Source organism: Rhamphochromis longiceps, linkage group LG15, assembly GCF_057381845.1.
Source record: "Rhamphochromis longiceps isolate RC_006_pf linkage group LG15, R_longiceps_female_GT1.1, whole genome shotgun sequence".
Classification (NCBI taxonomy): Eukaryota; Metazoa; Chordata; class Actinopteri; order Cichliformes; family Cichlidae; genus Rhamphochromis; species Rhamphochromis longiceps.
In genome coordinates, this window is record NC_140571.1 from 43,724,458 (window position 1) to 43,749,416 (window position 24,959).

Sequence of the window (24,959 nt, forward strand, 5' to 3'; positions counted from 1 at the left end):
AAAATGTGTGTGTGTATATATATATATATATATATATATATATATATATATATATATATATATATATATATACACATACATATATGTACGGTATACTCAAAATTTTTATTATTATTATTATTATTATTATTCAAAATTTCTGCTTCAATGATGTGCCTTGTGTTGTCAGTTGCCATTATATTTACAAAAAAAAAGATGATCTATTGTGTGCTCAGTTCAAACAGTTTTACATAGAAAGGATTCAGGCTGGAAGATCTTGTTTGCTGAATTAACGTAATGTATAGGTTTGTTTGTTTGCAGGTGTTGCAGATGTTGGCAGCAGTTGATGAGTTGAATGTAAAGATTATTACTGAAACAGACCATCATCTTTCCCAAACTAAAGCCGTCACGGTCTAAACAGATAAACAATTGTTTCCACAGAAAAAGAAAAGTTTAATGACATTTAGCTCATTATTTGCAGAAAACAAATATTCGTTTTTTCCCAGAAACATTCACTATCAGTGTATTTGCAGCTTGCTGAATACGTAAATTAAAAATCTTTTTCATTACCTTAATACAAAACATAATCTAGTTGCAACTCTTCTTTTTGCCCTTGCAAATAATCAGATTATGTAAATGAAAAAATATTTTTTTGGCACAGACTTAATTATGTGGAAAAATTACCAATTAGCTTATTTTCAGTCTTGAGGCTGCTCTTGCATAACAGTGCATACTCTCTTATTGATGGTGGATAAGTGGAACAATTGATGCTTATTCATTTCTCTTAAGCTAAAAGCACACTTCAAGGGGAACACTTAAATCAATAAACTGCTTTTTGAGGACACGCGCTTAGAGTCTGAGTGTAAAGGAGTTTGTGAAGAGGCAGCTCTCACAGCTGCTAGTGCAACAGTCATGTGTTGGTTCTTCAAGGTGAAAACACACTTTGGGTTGTGTTAATGCAGCACCAGATTGTGTGTTTCCTACAGGTTAATGTTAGAGTAACTGATGATTCAACACTGACCACAGGCGTGTATTCAATTCAAAGTAAGTGCAAAGAATGAAGTGCCATTTGAATGTGTGAAAAAGGTGGCATGTAGTGTAGAGTGCTCTAAAGTGTCAACAGTGCTGGAAGATTATAAATGCTTATGCAGTTGGTCTTTAAGTGACAAATACAAGCAGGCAACTTCTTACTTCACTTCAAACGTTCAGGTTTTTCATTGTCACAGGACTTTTAACATTAGCTGTACATCCTGTTGCTGAGCTTGGAAAAGCTGGATTTAAATACTTCATCGCCTTTAAACTGAATGAATGTGTGCAATGCTACTGCAACATTTTACCTACTTTGCACATTTGCAAATTTGGGCTTTGGGAGCTTTAGTTCAGACTGGATCAGATACTTTAGTTCTCCTGTTGTAGGCTTGAGCTGCTTGGGGACCTCGTGATTCTCTAAGCTCCTCCTCTCTCCTTTGCGTGGTATATGTATACGTAACCATAGCATATCATTTATTGTGTGTCTTATCCTACAGTTTGTGTTTCTCTTTCTCTGCTCCTTCCTGCAAGTAAACCAATCAGGCATACCATTAGGTGAAGTGAATAACACTGATTATCTCTTCATTGTGCCACCTGTTAGTGGGTGGGATACATCAGGGAGCAAGTTAATATTTTCTCCTTAAACTTGATGCGTTAGAGTAAAAAATAATGTAACGATCTGATGTTACATCATGTGCTCTTCGTGGACTACAGCTCAGCCTTTAATCATCCCGGACATCCTCATCACCAAACTGGTCACTCTTGGCCTCCCTCCTCTCGCATGTGCCTGGATAAAGGACTTTCTCACAAACCGGCCCCAGACTGTAAGACTCGGCCCTCTCCTCCACTCGCACACTGAGCACCGGCTCCCGACAGGGCTGTGTGCTGAGCCCCCTCCTGTATTCTCTCTACATCCACGACTGCAGTTCGACCCACAACAACAATCTCATCATCAAGTTTGCCGATGACACCACGGTAGTCGGACTCATCTCGAAGGGAGACGAGGCAGAGTACAGAGAGGAAGTCCTGAAGCTGGCAGCCTGGTGTTCAGAGAACAGCCTGGCACTGAACACTAAGAAAATCAAAGAGCTCATCGTTGACTTCAGGACACACAGCACCGACTTGGCCCCCCTCTACATCAACGGGGAGTGTGTGGAGAGGGTCCACACCTTCCGGTTCCTTTGTGTCCTCATCTCTGCTGACATCTCCTGGACAGACAACATCTCAGCGGTCGTCAAGAAAGCCCAACAGAGAGTCCTCAGGAAGTACAAGCTGAACTCCAACCTGCTGCTGACCTTCTACCGCTCGTCCATTGAGAGCCTGCTAACCTACTGCATCACGGTATGGTACGGCAGCTGCACCAAAGCAGATAGAGCGAGGCTTCCGAGTGTGGTCAAGACAGCACAAAAGATCATCGGCTGCCCTCTCCCCTCCCTGATGGACATTTATTCCTGCCGCAGCAGAGCAGCAAACATCATCAAGGACAGCTCCCACCCTGGCTTCAACATGTTCAGCCTGCTTCCCTCAGGGAAGCGCTACAGGTGCATCAACACAAAAACCCACAGACTCAAAAACAGTTTCTTCCCCAAAGCGATAACCACCCTGAACTCACACATGCACCGATAACACAGCCCCCCCCCCTTCTTTTTTTTCTTTCCCTTTTCTTCCCACTTCCTGTATGGACCACTACTGTGCAATACCAAGTCTATGTGCAATAACCCAACTGTATATACACAACACTATTTATTACATATTCCTTTTTGTTTTTGTTTTAAACCAGCTTGTATATTTGTACATTTTATATATATACATATATCTTTTCCCTCTGTTAATACTGTCCATATGTATATAGCGCTGCAGAACTGTGGAGATGCCCTGTATCTCATTGTACAACTGCACAGTGACAATAAAGGCATTCTATCCGGTTGTTCAGTGATGACGCGACGGATCCTACTTCCGGGTCTAAAGTAGTCTGCATTTAATATGGCTTTTGTGTTGTTAACATGTTTAATGTTATGTATTTTCTTCTTTTTGATCTCAAAAAGCTCCTAAAACAGTCAGTGATCACTGTTGATCTCCCTCAGCTTTTATTACCGCTAATCATTTATTTAAGCTCAGTTTTTAAAACCTTAGGATGTAACTACAGCCCAGCCCATGCAGCAGTATATGAATGACTAACCTCGTATTGTGGATGGATTATCTCAGTTGTTCTCCTGGCTGAAGTTTGGTCCTTTTACAGCATCCTGCCATGCGATTACATTTGTTCCTGACCACCGAGAACACTCACGGTAACTTTTATCCAGTGGAAAAAAAGTTAGCTTGTTTATATTATGCTAACATAGCTGTGTCGCTAGCGGTCACGTAGCACATCATTATATACCAGCTAGCCAAACTTCAGTAACCCTACAAACGTCACTGCTGTTTAGTTTTCTGTCTTCATTTATGCTGGAAGTGATAACAGAGCTGTACGTTTTAATTTGTTTCCAAAACCCGCAGTCAGGACATGCTATATTGTATTTAGATAGAAGCTAGCGAGCTAACTCCCTGCTAACTTCTAACTCCTTTAAATGTCATAAATTCCGTTTTCATGGATGCCTGGATGTTAAACTCAATTGTTACACCTGGTAGAGCAGAACGCTGATCATTTTATTAAAGATGAAAGACTTTAGACAGTTTTTCAACTCTCAGTAATGCCATATGATCGTTTGATATATGGACCTGCAGCGGAGTTTAGACCCAGACACGGCTAGTGACGTCAGACTGAACAACCGGATTCTATTCTATTCATGTGGATGGCCGGGTGTGTGTGTGTGTGTGTGTTGTTGGGGAATACGTTTTGCTACGGTGCATTATGGGAAGAAGACAAGCCAGCAGAGGCAGTGTGATGCTTCAGGCAACATTCTGCTGGGAAACTTTGGGTCCTGCCATCCATGTTGATGTTACTTTGACACGTACCACTTAGCTGAGCATTGTTACACACCATGTAGACCCTTTCATGGAAATGGTACACCCTGATGCCTACGACCTCTTTCAGCAGGATAGTGCTACCTGCCTCAAAACAAAGATGGTTCAGGAGTGGTTTGACGAGCACGACAAGTGTGACTTGGGCCCACATTCGCCATATTTCAATGTAATGGAGCATCTGTGGGAGGTGCTGGACAAACCAGTCTGATCCATGGAGCCCCACCGTGCAACTTGTAGTACTTAAAAGATCTGTTGGTGTCACTGCGGGTTACGCTAGTGTGTTAGTTTAACGGACCCAAGAGCAGACCCAAAGGAACTTGACTTGAATGTCTAAACAGAAAGCGAGTCTTTAGTTTGGCTGATCACATGGAATAAAAACAAAGTAACACAGACGATCCAACAAAGACTGAATGAAACACAGAGACTAAACACCCACAGGGATGATCAGGGGAGTGGAAACACACGAGGGCAAACAGCTGACACACATGATCCTGATGACGGGAAAGGGGAAGCAAAACTAAATACAATGAACAAAGAACACCAGACTCTTTCAAAATAAAACAGGAAACATGACTGAGGCAGACATAATACTGATTTGACAACATGAAAGGATCGAGATGAACAAGGGCTAAAGACTGAGCAACTAAGGAACTAGATGATTTAACATAAACAATGACAAAATACAAGAAGCTCAGATTATAATTGATTATATCAACAACCAGAACCTAACATATCTTCAGTAACATAAGGTAACAATACAAACGCGGACTCTTTTAGTTTCTCTATCATGGGCTCATCAACTCACAATGTAAAGTGTATGCACACGACCAGTTTAGTTTGAAACTACAAAATGAGTGAAACTTATCTCATCTGTCGTATTGATTTTGTTGTATTTTTCTTCAGTTTCTCCTCATGTTTTGTCCCCATCATTTTACACTGAATATATATATTTTACAGCCTCATATATAATTGACAGTAAATTCTAGCACTTTGTCATCCATTAAAAATACACATCTCCCCGTCTGGTAAATGTTGAATGAGCAGACGATGCTGGAGAACAAAGTGTCAGCCTTCTGGCTCAGCTGCATTGACTGCTGTGCCTGTTCAATAGACCTTTTTTTAAAGCAGGCAATTTGACTTATCAGAAAAGCACAGGTGTGTCTGCTCTTTTACAGTGTCCAGGACAGTGTGACGGTGAGCCAACACCAACAATGTGAGGACCCTGAAACTGAAGGAGAAAATGGGAATCATTCTTATTCCTCACAGCCAGGTTTTCTTCTCACTGTCACATGCCGAGACAGAATCAGGGTTACATTTAGAAATTATGAACCAGGTTTCTGGAATACACCTCAGACACTCCACACCTGTATGTATACAGAGCAGCAACATAGTGAGGTGAAAATGTGTCCTCCTGTCTGTGTCCCCACACTTTGTTGTAACTTTTTCTTCCCTGTCTGTGTGCATGTGTGAGTGTGTGTCCGTCATTCTGCTGTGTGTTTCACTTCCTGTGCACCTGGCAGGGTAATCACTCACCTGTGTCTGAGGACTTCTCATCTGCTACTCAAGGCTGAAGATTCCCTTAGTTGATGCCAGATTGTCGTACTCACTGTGGTATTAAAGTTCAGCTCCCCATGTTCTGTATTTTGCTTTGTGAGAAATCTGTTTGGTTTCAACTTACCTGATTCTCTTTTGTGTAGATGCTTCCAACTGTCACCGACCTGTAAAGAGAAACCTCTGAAGAAAAGGAAATCTGTGAAGGGAGGTTTCATCTGCCTGCCTCCCTCGCTTTCCTCCCAGAAAGAAGACCCTCAACTAATTTACAAGTTGTATTCAGTTTGAAATCTGTTTAAAGTGCTGGTGCTAAGTAACTTGTAAAGGTTCTGTACGTAGCAGAGCAGCTAATCACTGCCATCTATTGAAAGTCAGCACTCAAGCTAAGCTTTTGTCAGGGAGGTGCCCCTCCCCGAGCGGGGTCAAGGATGGAGTGGCAGAGGGGGGTGGGAGAGCTCACAGGCATGCACCACATGTCGCACCGGGCAGCCTGTGCTTGGGGGGATGACGGTGCTTCCTGAAGGCCCCCTGCGACTGCCCTGTGACACGGAGGTCTCCGATTGATTGCAAAGTGACACACAGACAGGCGTAGCTGTGATCCACCGCTAAGAGTTTAAAGTCTGTTTTATTTTTAGCTTTAGCTAATGTTTGGAACCAGCTTAAAGGTGGCGACTTAAGTCAACCCGTATCTAGGGATGGGTACCAGTATCGGTTCTGACATAAACAGTAGTAACCAGACCGAAAAGCAGCGCACATTTTTCCTGAGCTGTGATACACTTTGGATTCTAGCCAATCATTTTACGTTTCCGAGGATAGTAGGCGGGCCCAGGTACGTACGTTCTTTTAGAGCAGAGCTACAGATTAAAAATGCCCAAGGCGAAGCGGTCAAAGTCTGGCTGTACTTCACAGCAAAAGATGCAAACTCAGCAGCAACAAGTGCTTTAAGCTGATACTGTGATACTGTCAAAGGAGGTAACACCTCGAATCTGATGAAACACCTGGCGACGCATAGCGGGTTTTTAAAAGCCGAGAAATGCGCCGTATTTGATAGCTTGCTGCGAGCCCTCACACCGAGCACATCTACTGCGGGTGTGGTGCCTGTTATCGGACCCGGAGTTAGCAACATCCCCCAAAAACCCGAAGAGGAGAGTCCTGGCCCCTAGCCCTGCCAGTGTAGCAGGAATGATGAGGATGATGATGCAGCAGCAGCCGTTCTTCTCTGCGTGAGTAGCTTCATGTTGTTCGAGTGTAAATTACGTTGAGTAGGCTAACCACGTTATTACATTAATGCATGTAAGGTGAACTAGCAAACATCATCATAGCTACATGCGGCTGTCTTCTTGTTTGATGGCAGATACTCCCTTCACCCTGGCCAAAAAGGCTAAAATGACCAAAGAAAAAGAGGAAAACAGTTAAACATGAGAGGTTTTTGGACAAAGTTTGTGTTCTCCATTCTTTAAGCACCGTTTAAGCACCGGCACCGTTTCAAAAGTACCGGTTTGGCACCGGTATCGGATAAAACCTAAACGATACCCATCCCTACCCGTATCACATGCGAGTGGCGTGGGGGTTTGCACTGTTGCCGAGTCGACTACCACAATTCAAATACATGCAATTAGTTGGGTTAACTGGTGATTTTTTAAACTGCCCATAGTTGTGAGTGTGTGTTTGAGTCTCTGTGTCACACTGGCGATGTGTCCAGGCTGTACCCTGCCTCTCGCCCTGTGGGTGCCGGGGATAGGCTTCAGCCTGCCCACAACACTGATAAGGATGGATGGACATTCACATGGAAGGGACACTGTTTCCAGTGTTTGACCAATCAGAAAAAGCGATTGGTAATAGCAGCAGAGCAGCACATTTTATGATAAGCTGTGTAGCTTAGATGTAAGGAAATTGGAGGAAAGGGTAACATAATAGGGGGGGAAAGGAAAATAAACTGCAGTTAATTGCAGAGGCGCAGTCATACAGGTGAAATTGCTGAGAGCAAACAATTACCAAAGACAAGAGCAGACACACAAGGAAAGGGGTCAACAAAACAGAAACCCAAACACAGACAAGCCAGAATAAGTGGAATTACAGGTTGTAGAAGAAGAAAAATATATAAAAACTAGCATAAAGTATAAAGTACATACAATGAAATATGAAAATATGCCCCCATATACACAAAGTAATTATTATTAGCACAGTACCCCCTACAGCCTAATACCCTCACATGGTAAAGCTGTGATATGAAACTCATTATTTTTATTATCACTATACTGGTAGATCTGGACACGAAATGACACCTTTGCAGCTCAGTGTGGAAGTAATGAAGTGGCAAAGCAGTTATTAGCCTACATCCCTAATGACTGAAGGTCTCCTTCTTCAGATCATTACAAGTGCCATTCACACATCCTTTATTCTATTAGAGAGAGGAAGTCTGGGTTATTACAAATTTTCTAATAAACCCAGAGATGTGAGCAGTCGTCTGCTGGGCTGAATATGGTCACATCGGTGATACTGTATCAAATGCTCTGGATATAAATCATCAGCCACGGCCCAGTTTGTGTCAGAAATACAAAAAAGCAAACTTTGTTTCAAAGAGAAATTTGAAGTGTGTTCGTGCACAAGATTTGTTTAATGATTTATACAATCTAACATCAGAATAACGTGTTTCTGAGCTCCAGCCTCAGCGTTACAGTATTTTTCTAATATTTCTTACCAGCACTGCTGCTGCTGATGTTTCTTTGAAATCATTTTGAATAAAAATTAGATCAAACTCCTGGTTGTTTCACAAGCTCACTCTAACCATACATAATAAAATTAATAAATAATAAACTTTGGTCCACTGTAAGCGTTTCTGGCTGATGTACAGTGTCAGCAGCGGTGGTTTAGGCGGTGCAGCAGGTCATCTGCTAATTGGCAGTTGGTAGTTCAGTCCATAGCTGCTCCAGGCTGAATCCCAAAGTTACTGAACACAGAGTTGTTCCAGATGTCTTCATCGTTATAGAGAAATGGAAGATAGAAACGCACGTGAACATACAAAAAGTGTGTGTGTGTGTGTGTGTGTGTGTGTGTGTGTGTGTGTGTGTGTGTGTGTGTGTGCGCGCGCGCGCGCGCATGGGGGGGATTGCTATTCTATTTACTAATATAAAATAAAACACAATGCAATACAGTAGGTACATTATGTTAAGCTGTCCCCGTATGAAAATGCACTGAAACTCACAACAGGAAGTGAAAGAGCAGATTTCTCTCCACATCACGATCTTTATCTAAATCTAATGTGAATAAAATCAAAGAAATAATATCATAGAAATTAAACTGCCATCGTTTCAGAGCCAAACTCAAGACTCCAAGTAAGACGGGGGAACAACAAACAACAACGGAGTCAAACAACCAGGAACTCCAAGAAACACACGAAGGGAGAAAAACAGACAATTAAATGTTATTTATACAGAGTCAAATCACAACAATGGGTTTGCTTTATATTTTAAGACATTAAAAAAATACAAAGGAAGGGGTCTTCACACACCCCCGTTCTCTACTAGCCATCGGGGCGGGGGAGCTGGGAGGAGATGTTGGCTGTCCGATGGGCCTCCCTGCTGCTGCGGAGCCTGGGACGGTCTGCTTGCCTCCACCCCGCGGGGAAGGGTAACATCTCTTGGGTCTGGGTTCTGTTTCCCCCTCTGGGGGCGAGGGTACCTGGACCCGGGGTATAGAGTATGTTTGGGGAGTGTGATTGTGTGTACATGTCCATTTATGTCAATCCTTACGTTGGGTGAGTGCTGAGTGTTTGTATATGTGTGCATGAGGGTTCTTGGTGTCCGGGGCTGGGCGCTCAGGTATGTACCGGCTCACTCCCAGTGGCTACTTGGCGGGGCCTGGCGCCTGTTGCTCGGTCAGGCCTCCTCCGGGGTGCGGGGGGCCCTCGGGCCTCCGGCCTCTGGGCCTGCGGCTCGGTTCACTCTGGCACAGCTGGCTGCCGGCAGAGCCGGCGGGCACGCCGGTGCAGCCCCCTCTAGCTTCTGCTCAGTGGCTACTGGGTGACGCCTCGTCTGGGGATCCTCAGCCCTTCCCATGAGGGTGGCACGGATGCCCCTCCAGTGGTCCTCCTTGGGCTCTCGCAGTCTGGGGCCTCTGGATGTCTGGGGCCTGGATCTCCTCCATGCCTGCTTCATGCCCTGGGGGGCGGGGCTATGGCTCTCTACATCCTCTCAGTCAGAACATGCTATATCATGTTTAGGTGGAAGCTAGTGAGCTAACTTCCTGCTAACTTCTAACTCTCTTAAATGTAATAAATCCTGTTTTCATGGATGCCTGGATGTTAAACTTCATTGTTACACCTGGTAAAGCAGCAACGCTGATGATTTTATTAAAGATGAAAGAATTTAGACAGTTTTTAACTCCCAGTGATGCTGCAGTGTTCGTTTGAGTTTATAACCTGCAGCAGAGTTTGGGCCTGACACGGCTGATGACGTCTGACTTAAAGACCTGATAAAAATATAATCTGTAACATGACAATCAGCTCAGTTCACAAAAGGTGCCTAGAATGAACAAGGTATATGATTTGGCTTATTCACAATAAATGAAAAGTATAAATGTTAATATGTTCTTCAATCTTTTAAAGAAATGTGCACATGAAAACAAAGATACAATTAAAATCAGTCATTAGGCACAGAGTGGTAAGTGTACATTAGTATATATTTAAAAATTGGTCAGCAAATTGGTCTTTGAAAATGAAAGAGAAATGAATGGATCCTCAGAGATTTGTACAGCTGTGTACAAAAGTGCATCGTTCTTCTCTGTGCTGCACCTGTTCTCTCGTCACAAGGGCGACATTCTCTTGTATCACCTTCTTTTGCACAGCAACATATGCCAAAATATCCCTGCAGTTCTGATTTCCACAGCCCATTGTTCTTTAGTTTTATCACCACTTATTTTTCACACCCTGAAGCACATCTGGGTTTTTCGTACCTATGAGAGCTGTTAATGCACTCTGTGAGGGGAAGATTCATGTCTATGTGGTCCACATAGATCATTTATCCAGTGATAACGTTCTTCCTACTCTGACATTTGGGAAGCACCATCGCTTCTGATGTTCTGTCAGCTTTCATTTTAAAATATGTTCAAATGCAATTTTGATCTGCTCTAGGATTTTTACTAAAAAACTATTTTTCATCAATTGATCAATATTTTTCATGATCTGGTAATCACTGGTATTATGCAGTCACTGTCTCTCAGACCTGGCACAAGCTGATGTGCTGCTGCAATTTCAGTTTCCATAAATCTTTGTCCCATTTATTTATCACATATGAACACGTGTGAAGTGCCTGAACAGGATTTAAGCAGAAAGCAGAATAAAAAACTCTGAATTTGTCACAGTACTGTGACCCAGTATTTGTGTTTGACTTTATAATTATGTTCTTTGATTATTGTTGTTCGTGGTTTTGGTTTTCTTTAGTTCTCAGTGACCTTTGTTCTCCCTCCCATCACTGTTTTTCCCAGCCTGTATCTACTCTGTGCTTCTCCTGTGTCCCACGTTTCTCCCCACTCACTGTGTTAAGTCTGAGTTTCGGCTGTTTCCTGTTTTATTTTGATAGTCCTGGTCCTGTGTGCATTGTAGTCTTGCGTCCCTGTGCCTTGTTGGGTCTGATTTGTCTCAGCTGTGCTTGTGTAAATAAGCCCTGTGTTTTTCTCTAGCCGTTGTCGTGTCGTACTCTCACTGTGCTCTGTTTCCCAGCTCTCAGTTCCTGGTTTATTTTATGTTTTTTTAGTTTAATTTTGTATTTGACGTGAAGTTTTTCTGGAAACAAGGCTGCTGTTTTGAGTTTACTCCTTCGTCTTGAGTCCTGCATATGCATCCTCATCCTGCCTGCCACACAGCAAATTCATGACAGAATTCTTAAATAGTCAACATGCATGCAACTTTTCGAAAGGTACATAAAAAAAAAAAAAAATAATAATAATATCTGTGTTGCTACCCCAAGGAGAGAAGCTGAAGTATGTTGGGGTCTGATGGACCGGCACAGTGTCTGCAGTGACCTTAGAGAAAGGATGATGAACTCTGAGTAGAGCCCATCCTGATAAAGCCAGCTGAGAGGTTTCCAGGGTGCCTCCTGGATGAGGTGCCTGGAGGTACTGAAGTGATTATGTCTTCTGGCTAGCCTGGGAAGGCTTCAGTATTTGCCCTGAGAGTTAGAGGGAGCAGCCAGGGACAGGGAGGTCTGGGCATCTCTGCTCAGACTGGTGCCCTGTGACCTGGATGCTGATAAGCTGCAGGGTGGGTGGAAGGTTAAATTAAGTTGATTTTGGTGGAAAAACCCAAACTTGTGAAAGGTGAAAACTGCTATCTCTTTATGAAGACAAAGAGGTTGTTTCTTTAAAATTTGGTGGAAAATGAGAAAATGGTTTAAATATATTTTCGACAGTAAACACAGATATGCACGTAGATTTGGGGATATCTGGACTGTTTTAACACAAAGAGGATCAGCACAGGCGGTCTACAGTTTATTTAGGAAGCCCACAGTCCAATTAAAATGAATTGTCAAAACTGAAGCTATAGATGGAGATAATATTTCAAATGGTTTGCAACTTTAATCACTTTATGCCAAATTTCTTTAGTTTCTTATCCTCCCCCAATATTTCCCTATATGCAAATATTAACAATACAGCTGTTAAGATTTGACTCAGTGTGTGAAGTGCCCTGTTGGTTACACCTGGTGACATCTTTCACGTGTCATGGTGTATTTTAGTCAAAGTTATATTACTGGTCTCTGAAAAGTGTCTGAAATTGAAACATCACAAATGAGGAAATCTGGAATGACAGTTGGGAGGGCAGAAGGATCCCTGTGGATATCAAAGAGGTTCATTCTGACTAGAAAAAACGAACCGCTGAGTTCTCCAACATCGTTCACTCTGGTTATTAAATGTTAAAACAGCCAGTTTCGTTTTACTGTTCTACAGTTTCACGTAGTACGAACATGACTGTGAATGGCTTTAATTATGATTCTGACCAGAAATGCTGTGACACAGATTTCCAGTTAGATTACAGACGTGAGAGTAACTGATTAAACGTTTAAACAGCTCGCTGTGACTACATGCAAACTGTGATTCATAATCTTTTTAAATTATTTAATTTTTGCTTTTCATAATTATCACACAGATTTGTTTTAATACCATAAAGCACAAAAACGGTCTTTGATCGTTGTTGTTATTTTGTATATGCCCAGCCGTTGAGCTTTATTTGATTTATTCCCTTTGAACTGTTTTATCTGTCTTTAAATTCTAATTGCACAAAACAACATTTGAGCTACTGAATAAATAAACTGTGATCCGTGTGTGTGTGTGTGGGAGGGGGGGGGGGGGGGTGGTAATGTGATAATTGTAACATATTGTAATATATATATAATATAATATATACATACATCCCTCAAAATTAAAACAACTATTTCAATCACTTGTGTGTTAGCTCTCCAGGTCAGGACCACATTGTTGTTTTATGTATCTGAAAAAGCTGCGCACACACACACACGCACGCACGCACGCACGCACGCACGCACGCACGCACACACACGCACGCACGCACGCACACACACACACACACACGCACACACACGCACGCACGCACACACACACACACACACACGCACGCACGCACGCACGCACACACACGCACACACACACACGCACACACGCACACACGCACATACACACACACACACACACGCACGCACGCACGCACGCACACACACACACGCACACACGCACACACACACACACACACACACACACACAGCAGGCCAAGTGTGTTTGTCTAATTGTGTGAGATCTCAAGAGACGGCCTGAGCCTTTCCATTTTCTCTGCTCTTGTGCCTGTGAGCTTGTGGTTGGCTGCTGGGGAAAGATACTGCTGATGTGCCCTTGGGCCTGGTTAGCAAAGACACTCTGTGTGTTTCGCGTCGAATTGGAGATAAAAGGCCAAAGGAGGAAGAAGAGGATTTAAAGCTGTCACAGAGAAGCTGCTGAGGACTAGACTGTGGCAAACATGCTGAATGCCAATGTGGGGATGTATGTCACTCTGTCACATGACTGTGTTCAGCCATTCATGCAGGCTGCGGTGAATCTATAGAAACAACATCGCTTTTGCCAACCCGCTGATCCTGTTAAGGTGAAGTGCTGCCTATTTATCATCCATTATGGCAGGTTAAACCATACGAGTGCATTACACTGGCAACACAGTGAAACCTGCTCGTGGTTTAAACAGTTTCATGTTCTGAGGCTCAGTACTCGGGAATGTGGGACACACAGGAATTAGATGAGAGCAGGATGAGTCTCACTGACAGTGGAAAAATCTATTATTTCAAAAAATGTACAATAAAAATAATCTCTGTCATTTATTAATTAAAGTTAAAATGCTTTTATTTTCATGGCATTGTTTAACCCTTCCCCAAAAGCAACTGGAGTCAAATGAAAGAGATTTCATTTGCTGTGCAACAGCAAACCTCACTCTGAGGCCAAACTGACCATTCAGCTGGTGGAGTTGTGTCAAGCTTCAAACTTGGATGAGGTCGAGGAGTCTCAAAACTAGAGATGGGCCGATCCGATATTACGTATCGGTATCGGTCCGATACTGACCTAAATTACTGGATCGGATATCGGAGAAAAATAAAAAATGTAATCCGATCCATTAAATATCACGAAAGCACCTCACAAAACTTGCAACACGCCGTAACTCACCTCAGAACGTTAGCACGTCGGAGCAGTATGCATCACGTGATAGAGCAGCTGTGGCATGCGGGACCTGTCGGTGGTCTGGATAGCATTTGGAGCTTCGCTAGCAACCCGGCATTTCATCTCCGACAAAGTTATCCCGAGAGAAGTAAAGCAAGTGTGTAAGTCCATCTCTGAATGTTTGTAAAGCATTCCTGCGTTAAGCTTAACGAGCGACTGCCTCTCCTGCTGCTACTTCAATCATGAAACTGCTTAACGATCAGCTGATCGGCTTTTCTGTCGCGAGTCCGTGTCTCTAGTTTGCTTTTGGCCCACTTTGCACCAGAAAGAGGAAACCAGCGGCTGAACAACAGCAGCACGTTTAAGCTTGATCAGCTGTTGTTAGAATTTATTTAATATTACTTTCTACTCGAGGATCTTTTTCTACGTAGCTGACGCTGGTAACTGTGCAGGGGCGGATCTAGCAAAGTTTAGCCAGGGGGGCCGATAGGGCATTAACTGGGAAAAGGGGGCACAAAGACATACTTTTCTTTCTTATTCTCATTTAAAATGTCGAGCTTTTAATAAATAATTATCTGACACCCAAAGTTTTAATCTGATGTAAAATGAATAGAAGTCAATTACTGTATATAGTGACTATTAAGTCTAATATATATACCCTAGTAAGCTATAGTACTTTTTACTTTGGGAAGGTACCATCTGTGCAGTCTGCAATTTTGTTGAAGAAAGATGTTGAATCTATTTAATCTTTCTTGAAAAATAATTGATTTCTGTGCATTTTTTTTCACACTGCATCAAATTAAGGTTGATTACGTCGATTAAGCATCATGAGGTGGAGCGTGAGGGGTGGTTCCCTATTTTTTATTTATTTATTTTTGTTGTTGCTGGGAGTTGGAACCCTATTAGTTAGGTTGCTTAATATTTGCGCTAAGTACTCTTTAAAATACCAGAATAGGGAGGATGGTGCAGGTCTAAGTTTATTAGATTGATCAGTATTGCTGTACTATGAAATATTTTTTTTGCATACAGTTATAACAGAATAGCTTTAGTGTAGTTGTTGTTTTAAACTTGAGTATGAACTTATACAAAATGCAGCAAGATATTTAAAAAACAGCTTTGTTGATTAAAAACACTATATCGGACTCATATCGGTATCGGCAGATATCCAAATTTATGATATCGGTATCGGACATAAAAAAGTGGTATCGTGCCATCTCTACTCAAAACATGTAGACATTTTCAACATGTTACGCCTCGGGAGTGAGAACGGGCTGGCATTTTATTGAAATTTAAATGTATGTTAGCCTTTAACTTTTTGAACTCCTGCATCTCTGCAGTTTATATTCAAATGTAAGTACTTCAAACCCAATAAATAACCTTGAATGGTTAAAAGGGTAAGCAGCAAACTAACAAAGTGAAAAAAGTCACTAAATATGAAGTGAAATGTGAACCATGTCATGTTTTACAGAAAGCAGCCTCGGTACTCTTTAACTAAAAAACCACAAGATCCTGTGATCTGCAAGCTTCAGCGTCATCTCCTTGTGCACCGCTGCATCGCTCTGGCATTGCTCGTACACTCCCTGGACGTCCTGCACACAACACTTGCTTGTGTTAATGTTTGTGAAAACAGCTGCAATGTCTGCTGTGTTTCATCTTTTTCATGCCTGAGAAAATATCTGTCTTTGTGAGACGACCCAGGTTAGTTATGTTTTGGAGTTGAATCCACAGACGGCAGTATATCACCCTCTCTGCTGATTTCATGTTCAGGTTTTAGTGTTCTGGAAAAACCTCCTAACTTTTTAACAAAGTGCACGGCTCATTGTTACCTTTAATGGTGGTTTTACATTGTGCAAGTATTTCTGCCACCAGTTACTTCTTGTCATGACACACACTTATCATGGTTGTTTTAAATGCAACAGAGGACATTTTAGTGCGATGAATCATTTTAGCCTGTTGTGTTGCTGTGTGACGGTGTGAGGCCTGTTGTGTGCTGGTTCCCTCTGAGAACACACGTGGACACGTCTGAGAGCAGTTTATTGTGCGGCTTTACTGGCAGAAGTTACAGGAAGTTCTGAATACTGTGTTGCATCTGTAGCCGCTTATTAAACACCAACATCAGTGCTTCCAACTTTGGGACCCAGGAATTTTGTTATGCTGTGCCGGTGCCAGCTTTTCAGCATCAGCGTCTGTGCCAGGTTGTAGGTGAAAAATTGGTAATAGCGTCCTTTTGGCCACAGCAGGTAAGCTCTGATAAACCTACTGCCCAACTAATCAACACTGTGGAGGGTTTAGCTGCTAGAAAATTGTTTTAGAACGATGGAAAATGAAGCCAGGGGGATAAAAACACCAATCCAAATGCTGCTTTGTGCCCACTGGATGTGGAAATATGCAACAGTTGGCTTATTTACACAAGTGACAAAACCTTTAATTAAAATGTCATTGATCTCTTTGACCTTTAAGGTTTGGATGAGCCGCCTCTTTCCAAAGGCAGAGTCCAGCCTTCTGAGCGTCTGCGTGCTGGTATGTGGGGGTTTGATGTTTAACTCACTGGAAAAAAAACATCCAAAAATTCTTGTTTTCCCATAATAAAAAGATAAAAACATGCAAAAACGTTTTAATTTGTAATCCAAATTACACATATACAAGGATTCAAGATATTAGCATGTCATTTTCAGAGACCACAGCCAAAAGAACAACAAGAGAAAAATACAATCTGTACATGTTTCAGTTTACAGTGAGTAGCCAGTTGAAGAGTACCAGAGAACACTAAGGCAAATCATCAGCAGACAGAAGAAAACATTGCCTTTTTAATCCACCACAGCAGAGTATCAAGAAGTATCTTTGCTACAAAACAAGGACTGATGACTTCCTTTATTAGCGATCAGCTGCATACGTTACATCGTGATAAAAGCAAAACAAAAAACAACAGAAGGTATCTATCTAAAGTCTAGCATTACTGTACATGTCTTCTCACCAGCTTTGGAAAATCAAACTTGCAAAAATATCCAGCTCCTCTGTGCAGCTCTGGGTCTGACCAACCTTTGTTTCAAACAACATCAAAGGAACGATGTTACTCGTACAGCTTCACCAAGATGGCACGTCGGTGCTGAGCGTGGTGCGCCCTGCACTCAATTTTACAGGTGCAGCAAACTGTTTACTTCAATTACCTGGTAATACTGGAAATCGGCTTCAAAAAGCATAAAACTGGACCTTTTATTAAAGTTTAGAAGTGAGACACTGATGTCCACGGCTACGCTTTTTTGGTTGTTCGTGTCGCTAACATGCAACTTCATCAAAGCCCTTTAAAAATGTTGAGTTTGGTGAATCCCTGGAGTAGCTTATGATGGCTCAGCCTCACAGGCAAAAACTAGTCCTGATGAGTGAAATCAAAAAAGGGCCCGAGGACGTCGATCACCAATGACCACTGTCACAGGATGGAGCGTGTGCTGTCACACAAAGTCACTTTCATTGTCTAAAAAGCCTGAAAGCAACGTGGGTGAGTGACAGAGACACATTTAAATAAGCGGAGGGCGTCCTGTATGAAGTGTGCATGCTTCTGCAGTAAGAATTAAAAAGTATCCAGGTTAGGTTATTTGGTCATTAGTAAATTATTTGAATAAGAGACTGAGTGAGGCTGGTGACATGTCCAGGAGATCCCACCTCTACCCCTGTGACAGCTCCAGCTTTTCACTGATGGGCTGGGCTGCAAAGTAGCTTGCAGAAGCAAAGAGAATATGAGAAGGCTACAACAGCTTCAAGCACACATTTACCGATGAACCGAGCCATCAGCTGATGTAGGCTGGCACTGAGATCAGCTGAGCTGCCTGAACTTTGAAAAACAGATGCTGTAAAAGAGGCGCGTTCTTGCAGTGAACTGTGAAGTCCCATCAGCACCGAGTGTGGAGCAAAATCCATGCAGCTGATGCAAATTTGTGCAGTGTGGCGTGAACAGAAACTAATGCGTGTCTGAAAGTTTATGAACTTTGTAAAAAGGTGAAATTCGCTCACAGACAGCAGCAGGTTTACACTAGTGGGCAGGATTCACTCTGCTCTTAAACAGAGAGACGACAAACAGGAGAAGGCTGGAGGAAGCCGAGTGAAACCACAGGAGCTCCTGATAAGCTCTGATCATGTCCTCTTTCTTCTGTTGGTTCTTATGAAAAACAGAGTAATGGGAGGTGACACGTCACCGTTTCAGCTTCTGTGGGACACAAACGACCTGTTGACTTAGTTTTGGTCCTGAATGCTGAGCAGCTCCTAATGTGTTTGCTGTGTGTGTCTGTAGCTCTGCACAGACCTGCTAAAAGGGCAAAGGTTGGTTGGATAGTACGTGAGACACACTACCATGTTGTTGTTGTCTTCGTTACCACTAGGTTTCCTGTACCTTAAAATTCCCTTTTGTACAACTATGCATATCCAGGCTGTCGAGGCTGAACATCAGTCAGCTGCTTTATATTCTGTCCACAACCTGTTCATCAAACATAAATGCTCACCTGTAAATAAAAGCTCCATCCAGAGTGCGTCTGCTCAGCCCAGACACAGCCCCACTGCTGCATCTCTGTCATATTCATTAAATATTTCATTACTCAATCCATTTCTTTTATGATGGGAATTTTAATTTTATCTGTCACTTCCTCCAACAGCGGCTCAGCAAACAAAAACGCTTGAAATGTTTTTAGATTCCAGCTCCTTTGTTTGTGGCCTTGATGCTTTGTTGCCGTTTTTCTTTCTTTTTCTTTTGCTTTCATCTGCACAAACACCCAAATGGAAATTATATTTTATCTTCTTGTTTTTCACTGCTTTGCTTCAGTGTTTTGTCATCCTGCAAACAAGCTAAACTGCATCCCATTCTGAATTCCCTTTTGTGAACGCACAGCAAGGACATAACCACAACAGTTTAACTGCACCACAAATAACATCGTGTGTTTGCACAAACCTCACAGATTCAGAAACAGTTGTTTAAACTCATTTTGGCCAACTAAATGTTCTCGAGCATGTAAGAGTGAAAGCCAGACGAGGCAACGTTCCTGTTCACTCAAAGACCAGGACGGATACTGAATGCGTGCGAAGAAGCTCTGAGAAAATGAAAACTTCTGAGCTTGTCCAGGTTTGTTGATGCAGACAGTCACATTAATACTAGAGCACTGTGAAAATGAGCAACCACTGCCACCAAGCAACACACGCAGCTGCGACTGCAACTACAATGTGTTGCATCAGATCCAAGTCTAGACGTTTGATGCTGTAGGCCGAGTGAAACCCAGAGCTGCACACTGAAGCCATGTTTTTGCTGGTAGGATCATCCAAGGCATCTCATAGTAGGCTTTGCCCTTTAGAGTATCCATCCAGTGTGTCTCTGTGGAAACGGTTTACACTTGCTCGCACACACACACACACACACACACACACACACACACACACACACTCATTAACATGGCGCAGTGCTCCTCCAGTTGCTGCTGCAAAACACCAGGAAATTTAAAGCAACAAAAAGAATCAAGACTGAACACAATCAAAAGAATGTACAAAAGGCACATTTGACCCCAGTGCTGCTGTACTGTAAGATTCAAGTGTAAATGAGCGTCTGTAGCATGGCTGTCGAAGCTCTCGACCATCACAAAGACAACATCCTCTCTGAGAGCATTGTTCTGGCTGCGTGCGTTTGTTAGCACCGAGGCTAACGCTCAGATCATGTCAGCTAGCCTGAATGCTAGCCAGTGCCAGGCCTTGCTAGGCCAGGAGTCAGCATGGCCCCTAGTGCCATCAAACTGTCCTTAAGAGGCAGCGAGTCTCTTTACAAGCTGTCCCGCAGAAATACAGAAGTGCAGATCCAAACCCCGTGTTTACCCAATTTCATCTTTCTTTACCCCACCCGCCACCTGAGCTCCGAAGCAAGGGTGGGGGGCAGAGTGGCCGTTGTTAGTAGGGAATGCTAATCGTCCCCTCCGCCGTACAGGTCGGCCAGCTTGCGGAAGCGCGGCCCCCAGTCGCCCAGGTAGTCGTAATCCTGGTCTCCGCAGCTCGAGGAGGAGTGCAGGGAGCTGAGGGAGCCGGCGGTGGAGCCGCTGCCTTCATAGTCAAACACCAGCAGGGAGTCGTAGGGAGGAGCGGTGGGGTCGTTGTCTGCTGCCTTCAGACCCTGCAAAACAAAGAGGGGGAGCAGGAAGGTGAGGGAACAATACTGGAAATAAGAGTGATAGCGATTCAAAGAGTTGGGTGTTCGTCTTGTAACCAGAAGGTTGCCGGGTCGAGCCCCGGCTCGGACAGTCTCGGTCCTTGTGTCCTTGGGCGAGACACTTCACCTGCCGCCTACTGGTGATGACCAGAGGGGCCGATGGCGCGATATGGCGGCCTCGCTTCTGTCAGTCTGGCTACACCTGTAGCTGCCTCCACCAGTGTGTGAATGTGAGAGTGAATGAATAGTGGAATTGTAAAGCGCTTTATAAAATGCAATCCATTATTATTATTATTATTATGCGAGCTTTCTCCGAGATGTTTCCTACACTGAGCCCTCAGTCATCGCCTGCTGGACGTGGAATGTCTAAAGCAGTCCCATGACACACTGTAGTCTATGAGGCCGACCTTTGTACTTGGTCAGAGTGCTTATTTCATACCTCATCCATGTTCTTCCCTAGCAACAGCTTAGTCCTAACCAAAAGGAGCATTTCCAGTCTGAAGTGGACCGTTTCATGCTGGGTGCTGACTCCACTCACACTGTCTGGGGTTCATGCCTGCAAATGACTTTAGGCCAGTCGTTCTCAAACTTGCCTGAGCCTGAGGATCGTAGCACCACCATGTGCTTCATCAGACCTTTTGGAGACCACCCAAAGTTTGGTCTTTTATCCCCCCTGTAGACAAGAACCTGCAGCACATCACGGGTTCTAATACTGACACTCTGTTGTGCGTTACTGTTAGTAAATGAGTGGGTCAGTAAAGGTTTCATTTCCTTTATCAGTGGTCGCTGCAGCAGGGAGTGATAACACCTCCCACACACTGTTTTCTGTGGGTTAAGAACATCCTGACACAGGTTAATCTGGGAACTTCCACACTCATCACTTCTAAACCACTGAAGACTGTAGGGAAAATCTCTGCTAAGTAAACTTTCAGCTGATCAGGAAGAGATACGTCTGTATTTATACCAGAGGTTTTCCACCCGTAACAACTCCAGAGAATCTCAGTGACTGAGAAAAGCACAATTTATAGTAGAGCAGCTACAAGTCTGACAGTATTAAGTAGAGGATTATAGTAATCCTACATTTCTATAGTAACTGTACAGTAAGCGTGAGGGTATTATAGAAACCTATGTTCATGCTTGAACACAGGCGCTAAAAGTTACAAGACCAAGTTAAAACCGCAAAAAAGCCCAGCTGATGATCTCTGTGGATCCACCGAGACCATCGTCAGGGAGCAAAGCTCGCTTTCCCAACCAACTGGGATTTGAAATGTCAGTGTTCACTCCCACCACTACTTCAGTCCCAGGAGAAGAAGAACGAGCACTTTGGATCAGAGTAAGGTAGAGGAGGGTTGGAGGGCGAGGCAGGTCCTTGTATTCTGGATGAAGTGGGGACAAACTGTTCATGCAGCTGTGATGGAGAGACTGAGGAGGAGCTTCTTCCTGCAGGCGATATCACACCCCCACACAGTACTGACCCACACATATAGTTCCTACACACACTGGACATTCTGGACATTGTTTTCACTTCATCACTTTAAGCATATTTGCACTGCACAAGACATTAAATAATAAATAACACTGGTCACTATATTCTTCATTTCCAGTTAATACTGGTACAGCTGCTGTTATTGTGTATATAATATTTATATTTCTTCATACATCCTTATATATTTCTATACTGTGTATTTTGTTGTACAGTTATTTTGTTTTTTAACTTTAATGTTTATATTTTATTTTATTCCTTCCTAGTTAAATTTACCCTTTTTAATTTTCATATTTATTTCCTATCTTATTCATAGCCTTTTTTTCTTTAGGTCACGAGCAGTTGTGTAAGCATTCCACTGCATTTCGTACCATGTATGACTGTACGTGACAAATACAATTTGAATTTGGTGTGGGGACCATGGCTATGCAACTCCTCATAATTAGGGTTGGGGTTATGTGTGTGTGTGTGTGTGTGTGTGTGTGTGTGTGTGTGTGTGTGTGTGTGTGTGTGTGTGTGTGTGTGTGTGTGAATGGGTTGAGATGGACAGTATGGAGGAAAGAGGGATTATGGAGTGTAGGAGAGAGGAGGATTTGGGTCATGCTGGACAGATGCTGCCTCTGTCTCTACGAGGAGATTGAAGAGATTACTCAGGGTGGCCTGAACTTAAAACCACCAAACCCCTCCTACATACAGGAAACATACGTGTTTCACAAACATGCGCTATTTTTATGAACAAAAAAAGTCTGTTCAAATGTGTTGCAGCAGGAGTCCTTTTCTTCTGCATCTCGCTGTCACTCAGGACGCTTAAACTGAAAGAAGCAAATCTGATAAGCTGTGAAAATGTTTTGTGGGCCCCGCCTGTCATCTGACTGAAGACACTCCTGTCACTCTGAACTCAATGGAAGGAGAGAATTAACGCGGAGAGGGAGGGGCGGGATCAGCTTGCGTCAGCTTGTCATGTCTGTAGGATTAAGCTGTCTAGATCAGCTTGCCATGTCTGACAGCTCCTGATCATTATTCATAGCTGTGCTTGGCAGATGTCTTTATGCAGCCCAACCACACACACACACACACACACACACACACACACACACACACACACACACACACACACACACACACACACACACACACATGCAGATAATATGGATGCAACTACTGCAGAGACAGCAACATGCATCAGCTGCATCAGTACAGATAACTTTGTGCTTGAGATTATGATGTCAGCTCTGTTGAAGAAAAAGTCTCTCTGAGATGCTTCGATGGGTTAAGACGACTCTGTTATTTCTCTAAGCGAGTGTGCTTCTGTGAGGAAGAGTCACACGTGTGGCAAACACACAGTGACGTCACAGTGGGTCATTACTCATTCACAGTCGAGTCAGTGCTGCACAGTTTGTACATGAACTCTAACGAGAACCTCGTATCCACATGGACTGAATGCAATGATTGGTCAGGTGTCTTTACATGTGAGCCTGTGCTGTGTGTGTGCACATCTGATTGTTCTAGAAGCTCTTCATTATTAATTGTTTAAACTTAAATTACAAGTTTGGGTTGTGATGAGTCGAGGCCAGCAGTAGTTACACTACAGACGGTTTAATGTCTGACAATATTTTCACGGACCGGCCTTTAAGGTGTGGTGGATAAATACAACAAAATGAAACGATACAGACAAAGACAAAAACTGTGGTCTTTTGTAACAATAAACATGAATTCACTGTGTAATTGTGTAACTTTATTAGCAGCGTCCTCCTGAAAAGCGCCAACAACACTGAGAGTAACATCCTCCTCTCTGCCCCTCAATGCTCTCTGGTTGCTATGGTAAATAGTTCTTTCAAAATAAGACACAACTACAACACGGGAAACAACCCAGGGAAACAGAGTTAACGATAAAACCCCCTGAAAACCATGAACGTCACATCCGAGCCTCAGCTCTCGTGGCCCGGTACCAAACGACTCACGGACCGGTCCACGGCCCGGGGGTTGGGGACCGCTGCTATAGAGCATCAGAATCCCAAACCGCTCTTCAAACAGATCAAATATGAACCTGATGATTATAAATGGCCTGTATTTGTCTTTACTCAGTCCCTATGGACCCCAGAGCGCTGTGCACTACACTGAGTCATCCACACAGTCACACACTGGTGATGGCAGCTACACTGTAGCCATGGCTGCCCCGGGGCGCACTCACAGAGGCGGTGATTATAAGAAGTTTCATTTGACATAAGAAAGGCCGCTGCAGCCTCATGCAACACTGTGACCATTAATATAAATATGAGTTCTTCTACAGCACTGTGCAAAAATCTTGAGCCCCCATCGTTTTTCAGATTTTGCTAGAAACATGAGAAATAGGTGCAGTAATTTACTGAAACATGTATGGGAATGACAGTACTTAGGGCAACAACTTGTAACAAGCTTGACAGTCAATATCTGGTACGACCACTTTGATCCTTCAGCACAGCCTGGACTTTTCTGATAATTAGATTAACCGGTCTTCAGGAATAATTCTGCTTCTCTAAGGATCGATTTTGGATGTTGGCTGCAGTTTATTCCACTTTGTGCCGAGATGACCCCACGCTGCTTCGATAATGCTGAAGTCCGGGCTCTGGCGAGGCTAATCCGTGCCTGAAAGTGTTTCAGGTTTGTTTCTGTTGGTCGTGTGTTTGGGATGAATGACATGCTGAATAACAAGGCTGTTCCAAATTAGACGCCTTCCAGGTGTTGTTACCTGCTGGATCACAATCTGACTGGACTTTTCTGCATTCATGATCATTTTTAACAAGAATGCCAACATCACTGCTAAAATGCAGCTCCTGACCGTAACAGCTGCACTTTTACAAACACTGTACCCTTTCCGAACTCCTCCATGCAGGTTGTTGATAACTTGATATATGAGACCTGTTTTCAGCCGAGTTCTTGTATAATTTGGCTAATCTCATCCTTTTCTCCTCTCTTCTGGAGATCCAGCTTTACACTGAGACCATTTCTGCTGAGGCTGTGCAAACAGTAAATGGATAAACTGAAGCACCAGATGTATCTCTTCCACTGCATGTCAACTTTTTTGTGTATTTT

At 43.2% G+C, this 24,959-nt stretch overlaps 1 protein-coding gene across 1 annotated transcript in view; it reads right to left on the reverse strand.

Annotated features, from left to right (window-relative positions):
* Nucleotides 1-16,761: 16,761 nt before the first annotated feature.
* The window catches only part of LOC146653294 (cadherin-2-like), a 110,455-nt gene continuing 102,257 nt past the window's right edge, over nt 16,762-24,959 (reverse strand). The window contains exon 16 of the mRNA XM_085382992.1: nt 16,762-20,368. Within this exon, the coding sequence (XP_085239118.1) occupies nt 20,162-20,368 (207 nt within the window). The 3' untranslated portion in view covers nt 16,762-20,161. The remainder of the gene's footprint in view (nt 20,369-24,959) is intronic.